Raw genomic sequence first — 23595 nt, forward strand, 5'->3', positions numbered from 1 at the left:
TCCTTTGTATAACACTATTTTTGGAACCACTCTATAGTCTAAAATCAGAAGAGCTGACTCATTGGAAAAGACTCTGATCCTGGGAAAGACTGAAGGCAAAAGGAGAAAGGGGAAAGGGGTGGCAGAGGATGAGATGGTTAGATAGCATCACCAACTCAATGGACATGCATTTGAGCAAACTCCGGGAGGTAGTGGAGGACAGAAGAGCCTGGCGTGCTGCAGTCCACGGGGTCGCAGAGTCAGACGTGACTTAGCAACTAAACAGCAATGACAAGGCCTTGAAAAGGTCACTACATATCAGTATGACATGCACTACGGTGTGCAATTTAAAAAGCTAGTTTTGTGGTGCTTGTAATTACATTATAAACATGTCCACATGCATAAATGTAAAAAAGGTTGAAAACCTACAATGAATCTACAACATACTTTTTAAACACTTTATTTTTATGAATTTATTTTGCTGCATCAGGTCTCACTGCATCACGAGGGATCTTTCATTGCAGTGGCAGGCTTCCTAGTTGAGGTACTCGGGTTCGATAGTTGCGACTCACAGGCTTAGGTGGAATCTTAGCTCCCAGACCAGGCATTGAACCCTAGTCCCCTGCATCACAAGGCGATTATTAACCACTGGACCAGCAGGGACGTCCCAAATCTACAATATATTGTTTTACATTTGACCACTGGTTCGTATTTGTAGGAGTCATAATTTGGTAAAGCATTGTAATAATTTAGGAAGGCATCTACATCTTTTAATTCTGGATGAATTTTATGCTTGAATCTATGACATTGCATGAGGACTAAACTTGAGAAACTTCCTATCATTCTAAAATTCCTCACTCTGGACAAACCATTTTTAGGACGCTTTCTTGTAAATATCACCCTCTAAAAGCATATACAGTTCCACTTATTCTGTATTTTATGATCTTAACCTACATAGGGCTGATCTCAATTATTATCGCAACATCAAATATGACAGGGAGACAAACCTGAAACACTTACAACAGTATAACTTGCCAAATCCTTTTTTATTTATTTAGTTATTTACTTCTGGCTGTGCTGGGTATTCGCTGCCATGTGTGGGCTTTTTCCAGTTGCAGCGAGTGGGGGCTACTCTTCGTTGCGTTTGCAACTTGCCAAATTCTTCACCAACATTCTCTGAAAAAAACGAGAATTCTCAAGTCTTTCTCTCCTTTTTTTAAAATAATTTTATTATTTTTGGCTGTGCTGGGTCTGTGTTGCTGCTCAAGCTTTTCTCTAGCTGCAGCGAGCGGAGTTTAACTCGAGTTGCAGCGCTGGGGCTTCCCACAGCAGGGGTTTCTCTTGTTGCAGAGCAAGGGCTGTAGGGCACTCGGGCTTCAATAGTTGTGGCACACGGGCTTAGTTGCTCCACAGCAGGTGGGATCTTCCCAGATCAGGGATCGAACCCATATCTCCTGCATTGGCAGGCAGATTCTTAACCACTGAGCAGGCAGGGAAGCCCTCTCTTCTTTATTTTAGCAATGGATTATGGAAAATGTGCGATTTTGTCTTGACATGAAAATATTTCACGGCACGGTGATCTTACCTGATGGGTTTCGTATTTTCTATGTAACTGATACAGGAACTCCTATACGATTGTCTTCCATCTTGCTATAAAGGTCAGGGGGGAAAAAGCGGCAAGCTGGGAGAGAAACAGCCAGAGTAATAACATCTGAAGGCTTTCAAAGTATGTTGGTTTTTTCCCTCCTTTCCAACTGTTTGTCTCCATCATCTTACAGCTCACAAAATGTAAAGGTTTCATTGTTGTTAGTGTTCTTTGCAGGGGTTGGTTTTTTTGTTTTTTTTTCTCTCTCCAGATTAAAGTCCTATCTCTCCTTTGTTTCTCTAGGGAGCATTTGACTTGCTCACTTCCGGCTTGATTGCATCAGTGAGCTTTTCTTTTGGCTTAATTCTTTTCTCGTTTCATCTAAAATGTCCTGCTTCAATCTGTCCTGGTCCAGGCCCTCCGTCTGGACTCTGCCGGCACTGCCCTGTGACCAGGGTGCAGAGTCTGGTCTGTGTAATGAGTCATAGGGCCTCTGGTCAAAAAGATCTGATTTTCCTTCGGAGAATCACATCTGGAAACAACAGGTGACTTGCTGCCATTCCTTGTATTTGTTCTTTCCCAAGGTTTTCCTGTCGGTTCAGGTGTACTGGTTGAAGAGGCCTTAGAAGTTACAGGCTCTGAATCTTCATTTTTGTCCTCTTTTTGTTCTATTGTTGATCCCTTTTCAGCAATTCTTTTCCTCCTGGCCAGCAGGGCACTCATTTCTTCCACTAAATCAGTACCCTCTAGAGGAAGGGGTCCCTTTCCACGACCAGTATCTCTTTTAGATGAGGCCAAATTTACACCAATCAAACTTCCTCCGCTTGGAAAGAGGCAGTCTCCATCCGTGACACTTTGCTAAGTTTTGGGCCAGCAACTGCAGCTGCAAGTCCAGTTAAAGGGCAATTGTCTTCAGACGTGAATCCCGGGGGGGTGGGTCGGGGGTGGAATCCAGATGCAGGGAGGTGAGGAGTAGGAAGGGGGGGGTGGAGGAGGAGGGCGTACTTGACTAGGAAGAGGTGGTGGAGGAGGTGGAGGCCCTGAGGATGGAAGTGGAGTGGGTGGAGGGGACCCTGGGGGAGGAGGGGGTGCGGCTGATGCCTGGGCAGGACCTGGGCGGGGAGTGGAGGGGTGGCTGGGGTGCAGGTGGTCCCATGACAATGCCCTGAGCAGCTGCCTGAAAGCCTGGCTCCAAAGCTGAGGAGGCCCCCGGCACAGAGTTCAGAGGACTCTCCACAGAGGCAGAGGTGGGGGCATTTGATATGCACTGCTCTCGCGCCCTCTCTAGCTGCTCCTGTGCTGTTACCGTCCCCTCACCAGGTCCAGTCTCTGAAGCCTCTCCCACTCCTCTCTCCTGCTCCAGTGATCCTGACATTCCCTCTTCTCTCTCTCCAACTGCTCCTGTTCCATTCGCTCCCTCCCCGGCCTCTCCCTTTCTACCCTCTCCCTCTCCAATCTCACCCTTTCCCTTCTTTCTCTCTCCAGCCTTTCCCATGCCAGCTCCTTTTATGGCTGCTGAGCTTGTAGCTGCCTTCTTTGAATTTCCAAATTGTGATGGGCCATTGTGAACTTGGGCAGGTAGTCGGGAATTTTGTCCCTGTTTCCTATGAATTCAACACTTCTAAGGCATGCATCAGGGCACTTGTGGACACTGGCATCTTCTTTGCTGCCAAAGTTGAGACCCTACACCTGTCTAGCATCCTGCCCTGGGTGGAGGGTCTGAGTAGCTTGATTGTACTTCAACCCTTTAGAACAATACAATTTATCATGATCTGATGATGGTCCTGAATCTTCCTGCCCACCTCTCCGAATGTGTTGCTGTCTGTATGATATATATGAACTCTGCTGAACCCAGCAGAACCGCCAGCTGGCACCCACTTTTTCCTGGCATCATCTTAAACCCTACAGCAGCTCTTGCCTGATGGATATTCTGTTTAGTTTTTATTTTAAACATATTATGTGACTCCCTTCTCCTCTGCAGTTTTTGCTGAAAAACCAGCTGATAACCTTATGGGAGTTACCTTGTATGTTATCAGTTGCTTTTCCCATTGCTTTTAATATCTTCTACTTTAAATTGTTGTCATTTTGATTACAGTGTGTCATGGTGTGTTCTTCTGTGGGTTTATCCTGTTTGGAACGCTCTGTGTTTCCTATGGGTGACTGTTTCCTTTCCCAGGTTAGGGAAGTTTTCAGCTATTCTCTCTTCAAATATTTTCTCAGGCCCTCTCTCTCTCTTCTCCTTCTGAGACCCCGATAATGTGAATCTTAGGGTGCTTACTGTTGGTCCAGAGGTTTCTTAAACTGTCCTCTTTTCTTTCTTTTTTCTGCTCCACCATAGTGATTTCCCCTACTCAGCCTTCCAGCTCCCTAGTCTGCTCTGCTTCATTTACTCTACTATTGGTTCCTTCCAGTGTGCTTTTCATTCCAGTTATTGCATTGTTCAATTGTTTTGGTTGTTCTTTATACTTCCTCTTTGTTTAAAAAATCCTTCTAACTTATGGATCTGTGCATCCATTTTTCTCCCTAGTTCTTGGATCACCTTTACCACTGTTACTTTACCACTGTTTACAAGGGCTTCCCTTGTAGCTCAGTCGGTAAAGAATCTGCCTGTAGTGCAGGAGACCCAGGTTCGATCCCTGGGTTGGGAAGATCTCCTGGAGAAGGAAATGGCAACCCACTCCACTACTCTTGCCTGGAAAATCTCATGGACAGAGGAGCTTGGTGGGCTGCAGTCCATGGGGGTCGTTTGGTGGGCTGCAGTCCATGGGGTTGCAAAGAGTCGGGCACGACTGAGTGACTAACTCATGTAACTCATTACCATTGTTAGTCTGAACTCTTTCTTCGGTAGACTGCCTATCTCCACATCACTTGGATTTGCTGGAGTTTTATCTTGATTCTTCATCTGAAACAGATTCCCCTGCCACCTCATTTTGGGTTAATTGTGTTTCTCAACTCTGGAGAAGCAGCCTTCAGTAGGAGAGGTCCTATGGGTCCCAGAAGTGCCCTCCTCTCTCATCACCCAAGGGCCAGGGCCAGCGGTCCCAGGGCAGTGTCTAGCCTGCATTTGCAGACTACAGGCTGCTGGATTGTAGCTTTCTTCCTTCTAGTTTCTGCTCCCTGGTGGGTGAGAGGCTGGTCTAGAAGCTTGTGTAGGCTTCCTAGTGGAAAGAGCTGATGCCTGCTAATGGGTGGGTGGAGCTGGGTCCTGGCCCTCTGGTAGGCAGGATGGTGTCTAGGGTTGCGTCCAGAGGTGACTGTGGGATCAGGAAGTCTTTCGGCAACCTGTCTGCTAACAGGCGGAGCCGTGTTCCTGCCAGGTTAGTTGTCTGGCCTGAGGCATCCGGCTCTGAAGCCTACAGGCTGCTGAGTGGGGCCAGGTGTTGCTGCTAAGGACCCAAGCAAGATGCCTGCCTCAAGGAGAGTTCATGCAGAATAACCCCCCAAATATCTGCCACCAGCTTTTGGACCCCAGCAGGAGCCACAGCTGCGCCCCACCACCCCATGAGACCTTCCAAGACCAGCAGGGAGGTCTGCTCTAGGCTCCTATGAGATCACTGCTTTTGTCCTCAATCCCCTTGCACATGAGATTTTGTGCAATCCCTTTAAGAGTTAAGTCTGTCTCCCCCGGCCCTGTGGCGCTCCTGCAATTAAGCCCTGCTGGCCTTCATATCCTAATGCTCTGGGGAGCTCCTCTTCCCAATGCCAGACCCTCGGGTTAGGAAAAGGACTCTCACTCCTGTGGGAGAGCGTCTGTAATATAATTATTCTCCAGTGTGTGGGTCCAACCCAGGGGGTGAGACCTTCACACTCCCCCACACTGACCACTCATTGGATGCAGGGGGCATAACCATAGGCCAGGCAGCTCCCTTTAGCTGACAAGGGGTTGATTATCTTGCAGGTACACCCCTCATAACATCTTGTTGCCACTTCTTTATGCCTTCAGATGTAGACGATCTGTTTTGGCAGGTTCCGGCCTTCTTTATCGATGGCTGTCCAGCAGTTAGTTGTGATTTTGGTGTGTCCATGAGAAGAGGTTAAGCTCAAGGCTTTTCCACTTCACCATATTGAAAGAACAACTACTGTTTTCGGAAAAAAAAAAAAAAAAAGACTACATTAAATAGGCATGTGGATTGTGTGACACATTCTTATTTTTTAAAGTATTTTATTAATTTTTCTGTTATGCCATTTACAATGTAACAAATTTTTTTAATTTTTTTATACATAAAAAAATTTTAAGTATACATCATAGGAGTGAGAAAATGCAGTGTATGGATAGACAAGTACCTAAGAAATTATCATTGTCTGTACTAAGTGGCACAAAGGTCACAGGTTGTGTGACTCGGAAGTCAATTTTGACTCAGGGAGGACATGCCAGTCCTCAGACCCTGGGAGCGCCTGGGGTGGGCTCAGTTCTGAGCTTTGAAATTAAGGAGAGATGAAGCTGAAGATCCAGCCTCTCTCTGACTTTCAGACCACAGACACCAGAGCTTTAGTGCCAGGAAAGAACTTGGAAGGTCAATGAGTGCAACACCCTCTCCTAAGTAACCGAGACAGAGATCTTGGGGGACTCAAGTAACTTGAGGGGACTTCCCAAATGACAAGAGGTGAGCTGGGACAGAGCTAGACCTTGAACCCCGGTCTTCTACCGTCCAGCTGAGGTTCTTTCCAGTACTGTATCATCAATTTTGGAATTTAGAAAAGATCCTCCTTTTGCAACTACTTTTTCCCAGCTGGTCCCAGTTGGCTGCTCATCCTCAGATGATCCATCAGCCAAGAGCTGATGTGTGAGTGAATGTCTCCCACAGGATTCCCTGAGGAGATACTCAGAGGCAGAGACCTGCATGCAGGACGTTTGCTGGAGAGTGCTCCCAGAACGAGCACCTTGAAGGGACAGAGAGGGGCAGGACAGGCAGAAAGAGAAGCTGAAGCCTCAGATATTTCCAGTCACTGCTCTGGAGTGCAGATGGTCCTTCAGGGTCGTTCCAGATCCAACCCAGGGGGTGAGACCTTCACACTCCCCACACTGACCACTCACTGGATGCAGGGGGCATAACCATAGGCCAGGCAGCTCCCTTTAGCTGAGAGCAAAACTCAGTGAGCTAACATCAGGGTGTGCAGGGTTTCATTCCTTTTTGGAGACTCGAGGTGAGAATCTGTGTCTGCTTTTTGCAGCCTCCGGAGACTGACCACACTCATTGCCCATGGCCCCCTTTCTCCACCTTTACATGCCAGTCATTTCATGTAACTCTGACCTTTCTTTGGTCCTCTCATCTTTCCAACCTCAGCAGGGACGTGTTCTCTCTTTTTAAGGACTATGTGATTAGACAGGGCCCACCTGCATGATCCAGGCTCGCCTTTCCATCTCTAGATCCTTACTGTACTCATACGTAGTACAAAGTCCTGCCATGTAAGGTCACAGGTTCCAGGGATAAGGAAGTAGACATATGGGGCGGGGGCATTATTCTGCCTGCCACAATATGAATTAAATATATTTATAAGAATACTTCATATGTTCATAGCAGCATTATTCATAGTAGCCCAAAAGTGAAAATAACCCAAATGTCCAGCAACTGATGTGTGTGTATGTATGTGTATATATATAATGTTGTTCAGTTGCCAAGTCCGACTTTTTAAGACCCCATGGAGTGCAGCACACCAGGCCTCCCTGTCCCTTACCATCTCCTGGAGTTTGCCCAAGTTCTTGCCCATTGAATCAGTGATGCCATCCAATCATTTCAGCCTCTGTCGCCCTCTTCTCAGCTTTCAATCCTTCCCACCTTTAGGATCTTTTCCAATGAGTCGGCCCTTCACATCAGGTGACAAAAGGATTGGAGCTTCAGCTTCAGTATCAGTCCTTCCAAGGAGTATTCAGGGTTGATTTCCTTTAAGATTGACTCGTTTGATCTCCTTCCTGTCCAGAGGACTCAAGAGTCTTCTCCAACACCTCAGTTCAAAAGCATCAATTCTTCGGTTCTCAGCCTTCTTTACAGTCCAGTTCTCACATCCGTACATGACTACTGGAAAGACCATAGCCTTGACTATCAGACGGTAACAGGCAGGAAGGCCAGGGGTTTCCAAATGGGGGAAATAGGCTGCAAGTGTCAGACATTTCTTCTCTCTCTCTTAAGCAGCAGGAGGAAACAAACTAGTGTTACATTTTTTCCCCTTCTCTATACAAATTTAAAAAGAGGTTTCTCTTAAAATTCTGTGTTGCCATAATGACACCAGGTTCTACCTGAGCTTAACTTTTCTCAAACCTTGAGCTAACCAATGCATTTTTCTTATGCAAATGTTTGTCTTAAGCTATGTTAATGTGCTGTGTATTTACCCCAGACTCTGTCTTCAAGTTGGTTCCCGTTCTGCCTAAAGGCTCAGAACTGACTTGACAAACCAGTATGTGATACTCATGCATTGTTCTCCTAATCCATGTTAATGAAACTATGTATTTGTATGGAAATCTACCTTTCTTCAAGATTCATGTCAATCGTTTTATGGCCCAGGATGACCCACTTGGTGCCAAGGTTATTTCAAAATGCATCTTGTGGGTGAGAGGGCTGGTGCCATTCTGAGTTTTGAGACATTTCCTTTCTTTAATTAGCAGACTGCTAGTAGCTATGTAACATCCAGCTAAAGACTAGCGGGGGGTGGGGGGGAGGCACTCTTTCTGCCCCCTTCTGAACTCTATGTCAGAAGCTTTCTCTATCTCTTTTATACTTTAATAAAACTTGATTACACCAAAGCTCTGAGCGATCAAGCCTTGTCTCTGGCCCTGGATTGAATTCTCCTCCAGAGGCCAAGAATCCTGGCATCTTTCGTGGTTTAGCAACAACCTTTCAACTATATGGACCTCTGTTGGCAAAGTGATGTCTTTGCTTTTCAATACATTGTCTAGGTTTGTCATAGCTTTCCTGCCAAGAAGCAACTGTCTTCTAATTCAGGGCTACAGTCACCACCCACAGTGATTTTTAGAGCCCAAGAAGAAGGACTCTGTCACTGCTTCTACTTTCTCCCTTCTATCTGTCATGAAGTGATGCGACCCAATGCCATGATCTTAGTTTTTTTAATACTGAGTTTTAAGCCAGCTTTTTCACTCTCATTCTTCACCCTTACCAAGAGGTTCTTTAGAAACAATAGTTAGAACCTTGTATGGAACAACTGACTGATTCAGGATTGAGAAAGGAGTATGACAAGACTGTTTATCGTCATCCTGTTTATTTAACTTACATGCAGAGCACATCATGTGAAATGCCGGGCTGGATGAGTTACAAGCTGGAATCAAGATTGCCAGGAGAAATATATAAATGTAGTATAGCTAAATTTATAGAAACCTAAGTAGATTAGCAGTTCCAAGGGCTGAGGGGGCGGAAATGGTCAATGACTTTTAGGGGTGATAAAAATGTTCCCAAATGAGATTGTGGTGAGTGTTGACTGTTACAGGACTATATGAATATACCAAAGTCACTGAATGGCACAATTTAGAGGTGGGGATTTTACGGTACGTGAAGACTATCTTAAGAAAGTTGTGGGGCTTCCGTGGTGGTCCAGAGGTTAAGAGTCTGCCTTGCAGGGCAGGGGACACAGATTTGATCCCAGTCTGGGAAGATCCCACGTGCCTCAGAACAACTAAGCCCATGTGCCACAACTACTCAGCCTTCACTCTACAACCGAGAACCACAGCTACTGAAGCCGGTGTGCCCTGGAAACCGTGCTCTACAGCCAAGAACCACAGCTACCAAAGCCGGCATGCCCTGGAGCCCTATAGCCTACAGCCGAGAACCACAACTACCGAAGCCGGTGTGCCCCGGAGCCCGTGCTCTGAAACAAGAGAAGCCACTGCAATGAGAAGCCCGAGCACCACAACCAGAGAAAGCCCACACAGGAACAAAGATTCAGCACAGCCAAAAAATAAATAAACAAAAAATTATTTTAAAAAGTTGTTTAAAACTGCCTTACAGGGGATTCCCTGATGGTCCAGTGGTTAGGACTCCATGCTTTCACTGCCAAGGGCCCAGGTTCAATCCCTGGTTGGGGGACTAAGATCCTGCAAGCCTGCAAGTGCAGCCAAAAGAACAAAAGATGCCTTAGAAGTAATGTGTCTTTCATTTTATATCAAGACATTTAGGCATGAGCAACAGGGGTAGCCTAGCCTGGCCAACAGGATGCAAGCTGATCTCTAAACCCCATCCCAGACACATCCAGGAGAGCTCACAGATATGCTACAAATAACCACAGAGCCTTTTCCAACTCCTGCATATGCACCCTGGGCACACAGTGGATATAAACTAACCACAGGGGCTTCCTCAAGTAAACTTAGGCAGCTAGGAGCCCACTAAGGGTTCACTAATATTCTATATGTACATACATCTGATTATAATAGACTGAATTATGGGAAGATATGCACAACAGAGCCTATAGTTATATAACTTGCAACTGTCAACTGGCCTTGAGCATATGCCCATTTCCTTTCTTGACTGATGGTGGGTACAAGCCCTGTTTTGCACAGGACACAACCAAGAGGAGACAGGAGGGATAAAAAGGGGGAAGCCAAGAGGGATGGGTAGGACAACTTCTTTAGGCGTAGAAAGTATTACAGGGTAGGGGTCGTCCATGTGGGCTGGAGTTGAGCCTTTAGGGACCCACCTTTCCAAACCCTAGTTAGTACTTGAATCCCTGGGGCTTATAGTGGCAGTCCCTCAGAGTCCTTCTGGGTCCTGGTTGACACCCTCCAAGTGTATTTCTTGTTGGAAGTGCCCAATGGCCATAGTGTAAGATCAGAGGCTTTGAGTCTCTGGATCTAGAAAGAGGCCATTGACATAAACAAAAGGTCTCCCATATAACATCTCAGAAGCAGGCACTTTACATCTGGTTGTCCTTATTAGTGAGCAACACTAAGACTGAATTCTGGGTTAAGGTGATGCCAATGGATGGAAACTATATTTTTAACAAGCACTTCAGAAAAGTCATCTACCTTACAGGGATAATACTACTTCACAAGAGATGTGATGAAAACGAAATTAGAACATGATATAATTAGTAAAATCATAAATAATGTCCCCTCCCAAGAAAGATGTCCACACCCTAACCCCTGGAACCTGTGGTTATGCTACCTGACGTGGCAAAAGGAACCTTGCAGACATGATTCAGTTTATGTATTTAGAGATGCAGAGATTAATTTGGATTATCTGGGTGAGCTCAACCTAACCACATGAGTCCTTAGATGCAGAGAACCTTTCTCGGAGATCAGAGACAGAGATGACATTGTTGGCTTTCAAGATGAAAGAAGGGTGTCAACAGCCAAAGAACGTGCTGACCTCTAGAAGCTGGAAAAGACAAGAAAAGAGATTCTCTTTTTTGTCTCCAGGAAGAATATAGCCCTACAGACATCAGGGGATCTCTATATTCATGAAATAATCTGCTTCTGAAATAATCCATTTCTAAACAGTACAAGTACTCTATCAACTGTTTAAAACTGCTAATAAACAGCAATGTCTTACTGTATAGCATGGGGAACTATATTCAATAGCCTATGATGAACCATAACAGAAAAGAATAAGAATGAGCTTATAATAAATGAGCTTCCCTGGTGGTTCAGACAGTAAGGGATCCGCCTGCAATGCCAGAGACCTAGGTTCCATTCCTGGGTCAGGAAGATCCTCTGGAGAAAGGAAAAGCTACCCACTCCAGTATTCCTGCCTGGAGAATGCCATGGACAGAGGAGCCTGGTGGGTTACAGTCCATGGGGTCGCAAAGAGTCAGACACGACTGAGCAACTAAAACTTTTTTCATATGTATAAGTGAATCACTTTGCTGTATATCAGAAATTAGCACATTATAAATCAACTATACTTTAATAATTTTTTTAAAAGGGGATTAAAATACTCCCCCCATAAACGAGATGCTGTACTGGATAGGCTCCAGTCTCCTTTGGGGACCACCCCTGCTACACTAGACCCCAGCTCTTGCCAGGGACTCATTCCACCCCTTTGATCACCAGATTTCTGGAAAGCCTTTAAATGGGCAAAACTGCTCTGGGGTCATTCATTTTGTGGGGGAGGGAATGCTGGCTCTCTCCGTGAGAGCAGTCTCAGTGCAGCATCTGTGAACCCTCAATGGTTCATAGAATTGGTAATGAACTTGGTCTCTTTCTCATTGTAGTCCCCCATTCTGCCTCCACAGGCCTCAGAGTTCAGTCCAGTGGGAGTGGGGAGGGAGATAAATCACACCACACCCAGAATGCTCCCCTCGCCACTACAGTTAGATCCTATGGCATTAGGCAGTAACAGGTTCCTTCTCTCCCAAAGCAAGTTTGTTTCCCAAGACTCTTTTCAGTCCCCTGGCAAACAGGTTTGAAGAACAAGAAGTGAAAGGCAGTGAAAAGGTGACTGGAACAGTGGACTCCAGGTGGGATGGAGGGGCTGCACTGCTGGAGTGGGTGTCCTGGGGTTACTGAAAGGAGTTTGCAGGCCCAGCTGCTTGCCGCTCAAAAGACAACAAACAGGCCAGGATGGCGGAAAAGAAAGTTTGCTTTGTTTCAGATTCTGGCAACTGTTAGGGGAGGGTGGCAGACATCTGTCCAAAGGCCAACTCCCCCCACCCCCTCCACGAGAATGGGGTGAGAGCTTTTATAGACAGAGGGGGGCGGTGGCTACATGCAGAAAGAGCACAGTCATCTCTAACAGTCATCTTCAGATTGGTCATCAGTGGTCTGACCAGCATCACCTTGATTGTTTTCAGTACCGTTAATCTTCAGGTCCAGGGTCCCTTTGTTCTCATTTCTTTGTGGCCAATTCTTGGAATTGTGGCAACTCATGTCCTGGGTATGGTCTGGTCATTGTGTCCCTAACTTCTCCCCCTGGTACAGGATATGGCTCAGAATAGTTAGCCCTTGAGAAAGAACTAAAGGTCCTTGACTATGCTTAACAACTACATTATTATTTAGTCTCCTTTAACTGTTTTCCTTTGTTTCTGCATTTCTCACTTCTCTGATTAAACTTATTTTTTGACTAAAGTTTTTCAGTCAAAAGGCAGGCACAGGACATAGTTGGGGGAGGCGGGGGCTATGGTAAGGAACATAGGGTCCTGCTCCATCTCACTAGCAGGACTGAGCTGGAAAAACAGTGGAGAGCAGTTAGAACAGAGGAATGAAACAGGGAATGCCAGTGAAGGGTTGCGGCCACTGTTAACAACAAGAAACAACAGAAGTGCTTAACAAATGATAACTAGCAGGGGACAAAAATACCTTTTCCCCCTGCAAAGAACTATTTCCCCCCCAATAGATCCCAATTCCCCCCACAGAACATCTACTCTGCCCTGTGCTGTGTTCAGTTGTCTCACTCTTGTGACTCCATCAGTTCAGCTCAGTTGTCATGTCTAACTCTTTGTGACCCCATGGACTGCAGCACACCAGGCTTCCCTGACCATCACCAACTCCCAGAGCTTACTCAAACCCATGTCCATTGAATCAATCATGCCATCCAACCATCTTATCCTCTGTCATCCCCTTTTCCTCCTTCCTTCAATCTTTCCCAGCATCAGGGTCTTATCCAGAGTCAGCTCTTCCCATCAGGTGGCCAAAGTACTGGAGCTGCAGCTTCAGCATCAGTCCTTCCAATGAACACCCAGGACTGATCTCCTTTAGGACGGACTGGTTGGATTTCCTTGCAGTCCAAGGGACTCGCAAGAGTCTTCTCCAACACCACAGTTCAAAAGCATCAATTCTTCAGCGCTCAGCTTTCTTCACAGTCCAACTCTCACATCCATACATGACCACTGGAAAAACCATAGCCTTGACTAGACAGACCTTTGTTGGCAAAATAATATCTCTGCTTTTTAATATGCTGTCTAGGTTGGTCATAGCTTTTCTTCCAAAGAGCAAGCGCCTTTTAATTTCATGGCTGCAGTCACCATCTGCAGTGATTCTGGAGCCCCCCAAAATAAAGTCTGTCACTGTTTCCATTGTTTCCCCATCTATTTGCCATGAAGGGATGGGACCAGATGCCATGAGCTTCATTTTTTGAATGTTGAGTTTTAAGCCAACTTTTTCACTCTCCTCTTTCACTTTCATCAAGAGGCTCTTTAGTTCTTCTTCACTTTCTGCCATAAGGGTGGTGTCATCTGCATATCTGAGGTTATTGATATTTCTCCTAGAAATCTTGATTCTAGCTTGTGCTTCATCCAGCCCAGCATTTCGCATGATGTACTCTGCATGTAAGTTAAATAAGCCGGATGACAAAACAAAGCCTTGACCTATTCCTTTCCCAATTTTGAACCAGTTGTTTGTTCCATGTCCGGTTCTAACTGCTGCTTCTTGACCTGCATACAGATTTTTCAGGAGACAGGTAAGGTGGACCTTACCCCATGGACTTAGCCCATTGTGATCCCATTGACAACCTTACCCCATTGTGAACCCATGGACTTATCCCACTGTGACCCCATGGACAACCTTACCCCATTGTGACCCTATGGACTGCAGCAAATCAGGATCTTCTGTCCATAGAATTCTCTAGGCAAGAATACTGGAGTCGGTTGCCATGTCCTCCTCCAGGGGATCTTCCCAACCCAGGGATGAAACCCTTACCTCCTTGCATTGCAGGTGGATTCTTCACCGCTGAGCCACTGGGTAAGCCCCTACTCTGTCCTACATATGACTAAAACTGGAGTATCTTCCAAACACCCAAATCACAAATAGAAGAAACGGCAAATTCCTTTCACCTATGCAAGTGAGCAGCATTTACGTAATTCCAGCAGGGAGCAGCATCAATGTTTACCTGAATACATTCAGTTCAGTTCAGTTCAGTCGCTCAGTTGTGTCCGACTCTTTGCGACCCCATGAATCGCAGCACACCAGGTCTCCCTGTCCATCACCAACTCCCGGAGTTCACCCAAACTCATGTCCATCGAGTCAGTGATGCCATCCAGCCATCTCATCCTCTGTCGTCCCCTTCTCCTCCTGCCCCAAATCCCTCCCAGCATCAGGGTATTTTCCAATGAGTCAACTCTTCGCATGAGGTGGCCAAAGTATTGGAGTTTCAGCTTCAGCATCAGTCCTCCCAATGAACACCCAGGACTGATCTCCTTTAGGATGGACTGGTTGGATCTCCTAACAGTCCAAGGGACTCACAAGAGTCTTCTCCAACACCACAGTTCAAAAGCATCAATTCTTCGGCACTCAGCTTTCTTCACAGTCCAACTCTCACATCCATACATGACCTCTGGAAAAACCATAGCCTTGACTAGATGGAACTTTGTTGGCAAGGTAACATCTCTGCTTTTCAATATGCTATCTAGGTTGATCAGAACTTTCCTTCCAAGGAGTAAGCGTCTTTTAATTTCATGGCTGCAGTCACCATCTGTAGTGATTTTGGAGCCCAAAAAAATAAAGTCTGACACTGTTTCTACTGTTTCCCCATCTATTTCCCATAAAGTGATGGGACCAGATGCCATGATCTTCGTTTTCTGAATGTTGAGCTTTAAGCCAACTTTTTCACTGTCCTCTTTCACTTTCATCAAGAGGCTTTTTAGTTCTTCACTTTCTGCCATAAGGGTGGTGTCATCTGCATATCTGAGGTTACTGATATTTCTCCCGGCAATCTTGATTCCAGCTTGTGCTTCTTCCAGCCCAGCGTTTCTCATGATGTACTCTGCATGTAAGTTCAATAAGCAGGGTAACAATATGCAGCCTTGACATACTCCTTTTTCTATTTGGAACCAGTCTGTTGTTCCATGTCCAGTTCTAACGGTTGCTTCCTGACCTGCATATAGGTTTCTCAAGAGGCAGGTCAGGTGGTCTGGTATTCCCATCTCTTTCAGAATTTTCCACAGTTTATTGTGATCCACACAGTCAAAAGTTTTGGCATAATCAATAAAGCAGAAATAGATGTTTTTCTGGAACTCTCTTGCTTTTTTTGATGATCCAGCAGATGTTGGCAATTTGATCTCTGGTTCCTCTGCCTTTTCTAAAACCAGCTTGAACATGGAAGTTCTCAGTTCATGTACTGCTGAAGCCTGGCTTGGAGAATTTTGAGCATTACTTTACTAGTGTGTGAGATGCGTACAATTTTGCAGTAATTTGAGCATTCTTTGGCATTGCCTTTCTTTAGGATTGGAATGAAAACTGACCTTTTCCAATCCTGTGGCCACAGCTGAGTTTTCCAAGTTTGCTGGCATATTGAGTGCAGCACTTTCATAGCATCATCTTTCAGGATTTGAAATAGCTCAACTGGAATTCCATCACCTCCACTAGCTTTGTTTGCAGTGATGCTAAGGCCCACTTGACTTCACATTCCAGGATGTCTGGCTCTAGGTGAGTGATTACACCATCGTGATTATCTGGGTCATGAAGATCTTTTTTGTACAGTTCTTCTGTGTATTCTTGCCACCTCTTCTTAGTATCTTCTGCTTCTGTTAGGTCCATACCATTTCTGTCCTTTATCGAGCCCATCTTTGCATGAAATGTTCCCTTGGTATCTCTAATTTTCTTGAAGAGATCTCTAGTCTTTCCCATTTTGTTGTTTTCCTCTATTTTTTTGCACTGATCACTGAGGAAGGCCTTCTTATCTCTTCTTGCTATTCTTTGGAACACTGCATTCAGATGCTTATATCTTTCCTTTTCACTTCTCTTCTTTTCAAAGCTATTTGTAAGCCCTCCTCAGACAGCCATTTTGCTTTTTTGCATTTCTTTTCCATGGGGATGGTCTTGATCCCTGTCTCCTGTACAATGTCACGAACCTCCATCCATAGTTCATCAGGCACTCTATCAGATCTAGTCCCTTAAATCTATTGCTCACTTCCACTGTATAATCATAAGGGATTTGATTTAGGTCATACCTGAATGGTCTAGTGGTTTTCCCTACTTTCTTCAATTTAAGTCTGAATTTGGCAATAAGGAGTTCATGATCTGAGCCACAGTCAGCTCCTGGTCTTGTTTTTGCTGACTGTATAGAGCTTCTCCATCTTTGGCTGCAAAGAATATAATTAATCTGATTTCGGTGTTGACCATCTGGTGATGTCCATGTGTAGAGTCTTCTCTTGTGTTGTTGGAAGAGGGTGTTTGCTATGACCAGTGCATTCTCTTGGCAAAACTCTAATAGCCTTTGCCCTGCTTCATTCCATACTCCAAGGCCAAATTTGCCTGTTACTCCAGGTGTTTCTTGACTTCCTACTTTTGCATTCCAGTCCCCTATAATGAAAAGGACACCTTTTTTGGGTGTTAGTTCTAAAAGGTCTTGTAGGTCTTCATAGAACCGTTCAACTTCAGCTTCTTCAGCGTTACTGGTTGGGGCACAGGCTTGGATTACTGTGATATTGAATGGTTTGCCTTGGAAACAAACAGAGATCACTCTGTCGTTTTTGAGATTGCATCCAAGTACTGCATTTCGGACTCTCTTGTTGACCATGATGGCTACTCCATTTCTTCTAAGGGATTCTTGCCCACAGTAGTAGATATAATGGTCATCTGAGTTAAATTCACCCATTCCAGATGCGTGAATACCAGAATACATTACGGTTCGTTATACAAAAATACTCGTATACAGTCTCTCAGAAAAATTCCAACACAAAAGGACACTCTGCCCTTCACTGCCCCCGCCCCCATCACCCACCATCCCATTCCAAGGCTCGCTTAAGGGTGAATAAAAGGAGACAGAGCGGAGATGCACTGACAGACACTACGACGCAGGGAGAGGTGACCGCAAGCTCGAAACCCAGCAGAGGGCGCCCGTCTGCCGGGCCTCCCTGGACCTCGCCCCTCGCGGCAGGATGAGGCCCTATGCCCGCGCCGGCGTTTTTAAAATGGAAACAAACCCGGCCACGCCCCCTGCCCCGAGGCCGCCGGGAAAATGGCGCCGCCCCTTGGGGCTTCCTAGTCGGCCACGCAAAGGTTTCCTCAGGTGGAGTCCGCAGGCTTCCCCTAGCCCCTTCTCCCTCGGCTCCCTCCCTGCGCACCTGGTCGCCAGCTAACTCGGTGGACGCCTCACAACGCAGGATCCGGCCGCCCTCGACCTCTCCGGGCTTCTCCACCTGCCCGCCTGCTCCTCCCCCGGAAGTGACGACACCCGCCCGGCCCTGCTGGTGTCCCGTCGGGCCTCGCGGCGGCGCGGGAAGATGGCGGCGGCGGGAGCCGTGGAACGGAGCTTCGTGGAGGTCGTCGGCGCTGAGCGCGAAAGGCCGAGGCACTTTCGGGAGTTCACTGTTTGCGGCATTGGTACGGCAGCATCCCAGCAGAGCGCGATCCGAACCTTCCTCTCGGGCCTCTCCTGTGGATTCCTCAATCCCTAACCGCCCCCGTTACCCTTCTGAGCCCACATGCCTATTAGCACAGGAATCAGAGCTACCTTAGTGTCCTGCTGCCTCCTCTTTCCTCCCCTTTCATTCTGTATGGACTGTCAGTCCGTCCTCCTCTGCTTTCTCAGCGACCTCAGTCCGTGTCATCCCCAGAGAACCACGTGTGCAGGCTGACCACTGACCTTTTGCAGGAACTGCAAATGCAGCGGCCGGAGCCGTAAAATATGGTGAGAGCGCGGGAGGCTTCTACTATGTGGAAAGTGGCAAGCTGTTCTCCGTCACCAGGAACAGATTCATTCATTGGTGAGTGCTGTGTTTGGCAAACCCTCTGGAAGGTCGGGTCGTTTGGCGGCTGAATTTGCGTGTCTGTCCCTAAGGTGTCATTCATTTTCCGAGTGGTTGTAGACAAGCAAAGAAGAAAAGCCTGCTTTCTGTTTATGTCTTAATCAGTGGAGAATTAAGGAGACCCAGAGTTCTGGAAGAGGTACCCTCCCAGGCAACACTAAAAGCAGAAGAAATGTAGCATAGGGGCTAAAGCCCCAAAGACCAGTTTTAAAACATGAGCCCATTATGTGTTTGTAGTGCTTTACATTCATTCTGTGAATGAAGCTTCCTTCATCCTATGAATGTGTTTGAGCCTTTACTTGTCAGGCACTGCTAGGTGTCCTGGGGACAAAATGACTAACAAAAACAATCACCGTTTTCATCATGCAGGGTGTGGCAGTGTAAGAGAAGTGGACCTACCTTTCATGGGGCAGTTTTGAGAAGGAAAAAGGCATTAAGCTAATGTTCATACATAGGTATATCAATACAGATTTTTCATTCTTGCCTCAGAGGAGAAGAATAGGGCTTTGAGAGGCTAATGGGAAGACCAAGTATCATTGGTGGGGCTGGAAAGGCCTAAAGTAAGTCACATTTCACCTGAGATTAGAAGGGGGAAAGGTTAGCCAGGCAAGGTGTTGCGAGAGAGGGCATTTGAGCAAGTGGGATCACTATCTCCAAAATCCATGAGGTGAAAAGAATTTGACAGGTTTGAGGAACTGACTAAAGATCTATGCGGCTTAACTGCAAATGGGCAAAACGGATAAGGACGTGAGAGATGCTGAGACTAGGTAGCTGGGCCGGACTCATCATGAAGGACCTCAGGCTGTGCTTGGTCTTTGTTATGGTGCACGGGCTTCTCATTACCGCGGCTTCTCTTGTTGCAAAGCACAGGCTCTAGAGCATGGGCTTAGGTACTGCATAGCGTGTGTAATCTTCCTAGGCCAGGGATCGAACTGGTGTCCCGAGAGTTGGCAAGCAGATTCTTAACCACTAGACTACCAGGGAAGCCCCAAGATATGTGAATTTTATCCTGAGTATGTTGAGCAATCACTGAAAGTCTATAAAGGATTACTAACATGATCAAATGGAGAAGGAAATGGCAACCCACTCCAGTGTTCTTGCTTGGAGAATCCCAGGGACAGGGGAGCCTGGTGGGCTGCCATCTATGGGGTCACACAGAGTTGGACACGACTGAAGTGACTTGGCAACATGATCAAAATCACATTTTAAAATAATCAGTCTGCTTTGTGTAAAGTAGATTTGGGATGGATGGGTAAAATACAAAAGAACAGTTTGCTTTTATGATGGACAAAGTAAGACATGTTGGTGACTCAGCTGTGGGAGTGGCTAGAAAAACAGAAATAGATGGATTCGAGATACACTTACAGGGTAGCTTCATTAGGACCAGGTGATAGACTGACTATTGGATAAAGGATGGTAAGGGAAAAGGAGGGAGCAAGGACAAGTTCCTGTCTTTTGGTGTGACTGACTAGATATCCTGCAGAAGGATTGCCATCTTCTGAGATATAGAAGATGGGTTTTGGACAGATGTTAAGTCATTCTTTTAGACGTGCTATTAAAGTGTCTGTGTAGTTGCTCTTTGACAGTGTCAAGTAGGCATTGAACTTTATAGGCTCAGAAGAAAGACCTATGTTAGAGGTGCAAATCTCATTGATTTCAGAAATATTTTTGAGTGCCTAATATGTTCCGACGCTAGAGCTAAAGAATCCACCTGCCAGTACAGGGGACACAAGAGATGTGAGTTCCATCCCTAGGTCAGGAAAATCCCCTAGAGGAGGGCATGGCAACCCACTGCAATATTCTTGCCTGGAGAATCCCATGGACAGAGGATCCTGGCAAGCTATGTAGGGCTTTGGGTTGCAAAGAGTCAGACTGAAGTGACTTTGCACACACACAATGTGTTCCAGTGGACGTTTAGGGACTGGGAACATAGCAGGGAACAGAGCAGACAGTCCTTGCTCTCAGAGGGAGCTGATCAACAACAGTAAACCCAAAAAACAGTAGTTCATCAGGTAATACGTGGAATGGAGAACAGGGAAGGGAGAAGGGGAATTATTATGTTTAATATTTCACATAGGGTAGTTGGGCAAGACTCAGTGATAAGTTAACATTTGAGCAGAGGAAATAAGGGTACCCAAGGGATGAGATTTCAGGTAGAGCCTTCGAAGAAAAAGGGCAAAAATGCTGAGGCAGGAGCTTGTGTGTTGTTTTCAAAGAATGGCAAAGGGCCAGAAGTCTGCCTCTTGGGAGAATGCAGGATAGAGGAATAAGGTAACCAAGGGGCAGATTAGGGCTTTGTCAGTTATTTCAAGGCTGTGACTTTTACTTTGAGTGAGAGGAGGGTTTTAAATGAAGAGGTATAATGAAAAACAGTGTTTTTAAAAGATTGCTTGTCTGCTGTGTTGAGAACAGAGTGTAGTAGGAAGGGGTGGGAGCAGGGAGACCAATTAGAGGTTGGTGCCACAATCCACACAAAAGACGATGGCTTAAAATGAGTTTGGTATTGTTAGAGGCTGTGAGAAATGTTCTAATAGTGGATATGTTTTAAAGGTGATTTTGTTAGCATTTAGTATCAGATCAGATGTAGGGTATATTGAAAGAAAAAATCCAAGGGTGAACCCCAGATTTTTGGCTTGAGCAACTGGAAGTTACAGAGACGCCATCCATGAGTTGGAAAGAAGTGCAGGTGAAGCGGATGTTTTTTCTGGTTTGCTGGGTCCAGGAATTCTGTTTCGGACAGGTGTAGTTTGAGATCCCTGATACACAAGTGCAAGTTTGAGGCAGTGGTCAGGTGAGTGGAGAATGTGGGCTGAAAAAGATACAGATTTAGAAATTATTGTCAGTCAAAGCTGTTAAACCAAAGATGATCGCCTATAGCAGTGGTCGGCAGGCTTCTTGGCACCAAGGACCAGTTGCACGGAAGACCATTTTCCCACAGACCTGGGGTGGGGGGACTGGTTTCAGAACGATTCAGCATGTTACATCTGCTGTGCCCTTGGTTATTGTGCCATCAGCTCCACCTCAGATCATGAGGCGTTAGATCCCGGAGGCGGAAGCCCGCTGACGCAGAGAGGAGATTCGGGTGGTGCGCTAGATGAGATGGCGCTGGTTAGGACACTCCCAGCATGGTGCCGTCTGTGGTTCCGAAGCTACCACATAGCAGAGTTGTACGTGAGGAGGAGCCTACCCTGCTTCCTAGCAGGAGGAAGCTTTAGAAGGGAAACACCCACATTTATAAGATCACTGTAGTTTGATGCTATAGTAATTATATGTAGAGGCCACATTACACTATAAGGTGTGAGTGTGTGGTGTGAATTTTAATCCTGCTGCTAAGTCATGTCAGTCGTGTCCGACTCTGTGCGACCCCAGAGACGGCAGCCCACCAGGCTACCGTCCCTGGGATTCTCCAGGCAAGAATACTGGAGCGGGTTGCCATTTCTTTCTCCAGTGCATGAAAGTGAAAAAGTGAAAGTGAAGTCGCTCAGTCATGTCTGACTCTTCGCTACCCCATGGACTGTGGCCTACCAGGCTCCTCCATCCATGGGATTTTCCAGGCAAGAGTACTGGAGTGGGTTGCATCCTAGCGGAGTTTAATTGAATTGACTATTGTTCTAAAGGTTTCCCAGGTGGCGCTAGTGGTAAAGAACGCGTCTGCCAATGAGGGAGACAAAATAGACCTGGGTTCAATCCCTGGGTCGGGAAGATCCCCCCTGGAGGAGGGCATGGCAACCCACTCCAGTATTCTTGCCTGGAGAATCCTGGGGACAGAGGAGCCTGGAGGGCTGCAGTCCATAGGGTTGCAAAGAGTCTGAACTAACTGAAGCAACTTAACACTTTGTTCTAAACATACTATCAAGTTTGGAAATGTCTCCATTTAACAGAGAATCATATAATAATAGTTGAATTGTATATAATACTGTGTTTTGTAGACTATACAATGTGGTTTGGAATGGCAGAATTGATTTGAGTTTGCTTATCCAAAATTTTTGAATTAGGAGAGTTCACCTGAAAACTATTGTCATACATTTCCATGCAACAATCAGAAAGAAAAGCGTAAACTCTTTTTTTTGTTGTTTTTTACAAATGTCTCTTTTTAATAGGAAAACCTCTGGAGATACATTGGAGCTGGTGGAAGAGTCATTGGACATAAATCTGTTGAATAATGCAGTTCGCCTCAAATTCCAAAACTGCGTCCTTCTACCCGGAGGAGTTCATGTCTCTGAGACTCAGAACCATGTGATAATCTTGATATTAACCAATCAGACAGTGCATAGGTTGCTTTTACCACACCCTTCCCGGATGTATAGGAGTGTAAGTTGGTTAAGTATAATGTCCTTTATTTCTCAAGTTACTTGGTCACAAATTTAGTATTAGAGCAGTGTCCTTTGGAATTGAAGGAAGGATGGATTCCTTGCTAGCCCTAACCAAGCATACGTTCATGTTGTTATTGTTTACTCCGTAAGTCGTGATCAGCTCTTTTGCGACCCTATGGAGTATAGCCCGCCAGGCTCCTCTGTCCATGGAATTGCCCAGGCAGGAATACTGGAGTGGGTTGCCATTTCCACCTCCAGGGGATCTTCTCCACCTAGGGATCGACCCCACATCTCCTGCACTGCAGGCAGATTCTTTACCGAGGAGCCACTGGGGAAGCCTCATACTTTCCTAGTTACTATTTTAAATGATCAAATACATTTTAAGTTGCAAAAATAGTTTCATTAAAAAGAACAGCTTCCTTTTTCAACTCAACAATTTTTTTACTTTAAAAACATTGATAGCAATTGGGAGGAACTGAGCAAAATTCGTTTATTTTGATTTTAACAGATTTTTCTTTTTCATTTCTCCACAGGAGCTGGCAATCGAAAGTCAGATGCAGTCAATATTCACTGACATTGGAAAAGTTGATTTTAGGGATCCTTGCAACTATCAGCCGATCCCATCAGTGCCTGGCCTCTCCCCTGGTTCTGCCACCTCAGCAGCCTGGCTGAGCAACGATGGGGAGGCTCTGTTTGCTCTGCCATCTGCCTCCGGGGGAATCTTTGTTCTTAAACTACCTCCTTATGACGTACCTGGTAAGAACAGGAATGCAGCATGGATTTCATTTTAAACAAACATTGGCATTAAGACAGACATTAGAAGTCCAAGGCCATTATCCAGTGCAGGAACTGCTTCCAAACCACCCTAAAATGGTTATTCATTATTGCTTGCCTAATGAGTCCCTAACACTTTACAGTTTTTCCCAAGAGGGTGGGATTTTATACAGTGAATGAGGAACTGCAGCTTACTGGAACGTAGGAAAACAGGTGGCTGTAAGGTGGCCTATTCTAAGGCCTTTAGTAGGGATGAGTTGACTGATGTCTATTTTCAGTTTGAGGTGCTGTAACTAAAACAAGTTTACCTGAAACAAG

The 23595-nt window shown here is 45.9% G+C and overlaps 1 protein-coding gene, 1 long non-coding RNA gene, 1 other non-coding gene and 1 pseudogene across 4 annotated transcripts in view; 2 read left to right on the plus strand and 2 right to left on the minus strand.

Moving 5' to 3' along the window:
• Positions 1 to 244: 244 nt before the first annotated feature.
• Positions 245 to 4253, minus strand: LOC102410061 (annotated as a pseudogene).
• On the plus strand, positions 4141 to 4212 carry TRNAY-GUA. Its single transcript has one exon. It is a non-coding gene; the product is annotated as a tRNA-Tyr (tRNA).
• Positions 4254 to 4492: 239 nt separating the features above from the next.
• On the minus strand, positions 4493 to 17600 carry LOC123329693. The gene is made up of 2 exons (XR_006545214.1): positions 17507 to 17600; positions 4493 to 5643 (listed from the first exon to the last, which is right to left on the minus strand). It is a non-coding gene; the product is annotated as an uncharacterized LOC123329693 (long non-coding RNA).
• A 12-nt stretch (positions 17601 to 17612) lies between these two features.
• NUP160 (nucleoporin 160) overlaps positions 17613 to 23595 on the plus strand; it is a 44324-nt gene continuing 38341 nt past the window's right edge. For both annotated transcript variants that reach the window (XM_044929114.1, XM_006057401.3), the window contains exons 1-4: positions 17613 to 17765; positions 18037 to 18148; positions 22291 to 22501; positions 23037 to 23259. In XM_044929114.1, the coding sequence (XP_044785049.1) occupies positions 17666 to 17765; positions 18037 to 18148; positions 22291 to 22501; positions 23037 to 23259 (646 nt within the window). In that variant the 5' untranslated portion in view covers positions 17613 to 17665. The remainder of the gene's footprint in view (positions 17766 to 18036; positions 18149 to 22290; positions 22502 to 23036; positions 23260 to 23595) is intronic.

This window comes from Bubalus bubalis, chromosome 16, assembly GCF_019923935.1.
Source record: "Bubalus bubalis isolate 160015118507 breed Murrah chromosome 16, NDDB_SH_1, whole genome shotgun sequence".
Lineage (NCBI taxonomy): Eukaryota > Metazoa > Chordata > Mammalia > Artiodactyla > Bovidae > Bubalus > Bubalus bubalis.